The sequence below is a fragment of the Penaeus monodon genome, chromosome 15, assembly GCF_015228065.2.
Source record: "Penaeus monodon isolate SGIC_2016 chromosome 15, NSTDA_Pmon_1, whole genome shotgun sequence".
In the NCBI taxonomy this organism is placed as follows: Eukaryota; Metazoa; Arthropoda; class Malacostraca; order Decapoda; family Penaeidae; genus Penaeus; species Penaeus monodon.
Window position 1 is genome coordinate 22454312 of NC_051400.1, and position 1065 is coordinate 22455376.

At 50.3% G+C, this 1065-nt stretch overlaps 1 protein-coding gene across 1 annotated transcript in view; it reads right to left on the reverse strand.

Moving 5' to 3' along the window:
• LOC119582255 (neuroglian-like) overlaps nt 1-937 on the reverse strand; it is a 25477-nt gene extending 24540 nt beyond the window's left edge. Inside the window, exons 1-2 of the mRNA XM_037930476.1 lie at nt 830-937; nt 166-186 (exon numbers count right to left, since the gene is read on the reverse strand). Coding sequence (XP_037786404.1) covers nt 166-186; nt 830-911 — 103 coding nt within the window. The 5' untranslated portion in view covers nt 912-937. The remainder of the gene's footprint in view (nt 1-165; nt 187-829) is intronic.
• Nucleotides 938-1065: the final 128 nt, after the last annotated feature.

The following is a 1065-nucleotide window of genomic DNA, read 5'->3' on the forward strand; positions in this document are numbered from 1 at the left end:
GACCGTGTAAAGCAGACAGCAACAGGGCCCGCGGGCGTCCCGACAGCCCGACGGGGCACAGTGCAGAGCGCCCAAGGCATGCGCCGAGGGACGAGGTTCATCTGAGTTTGCCACCATAATCTCTCCCAGCCATGACATGCGCTTTACCATAGAATTTTTCTTTACCTTCAATATCCAGGGAAGCCACTGGGAATGGAAATGGGAAATGGAGAAAAAACACTTAAGATATTTGTGATTATATGTCAAGCTTACTTATGTATAATACAATTGAACTGTAGATCTGTCGAGCTAAATTCGACTGATGTGACTGATTATCAATCAACTCAGAACAAACGAAAGCAGAGGTCACCAGCGTACTTTCTGGACCACTTGTGACCTCCTTGGTCTATCGCCACAGCAGCTAGTAACCACAACACCACATGATCACTCTGACCAGTGGGCACTGTACTGTAGTCACCAAAGTTGTGATTGCTTGTAGCCATTTGGTTTATGATCGCTACCTTTTACATTCGTTTTTGGCTGTAACTGCTTATAACTTGACAATATGTTTATCATCAGTTCATATTTCAATTCACCTCAATTTATGTTTGCTGCAGGTTGCAGGTAGTGAAAATAAACTACTAACTGTGGCCACCATAGCTTAAAGCCGGCAGATCCTGCAACCGCTGCACCCACTGCAATTAGGCCTACTCCAACCCAAGCTTAAAGCACTACCTTTCGTGACTACGAGAGCCCGTGGCCGCTCTGGGAAGCGATCAGCACCGACTGACCGTAATGCAGGTATCTGACGTAGGGTGTGGTTCAGGCCGAAGGAGAAGGAGGGGCTTACCTGCCGCCAGAGCGAGCGGAGCCGCGAACCACACCAGCAGCCACGTCGGCCACGGGGGGCTGGAGCGCCGTGGCGATCCCATCTTCACCACGCTGTCTCACACCTGCCGGGAAGATTAGAAGGCGTCAGTGCCATGCGCGAAGCTGCCAAAAACTGAAACAGACTGAGTTGGCTGTGGGAGGTGGTAGTATTTTTCACGAAGCAGGCGTGCTGGTGTGTGGGTTGTGTGTTGTGTG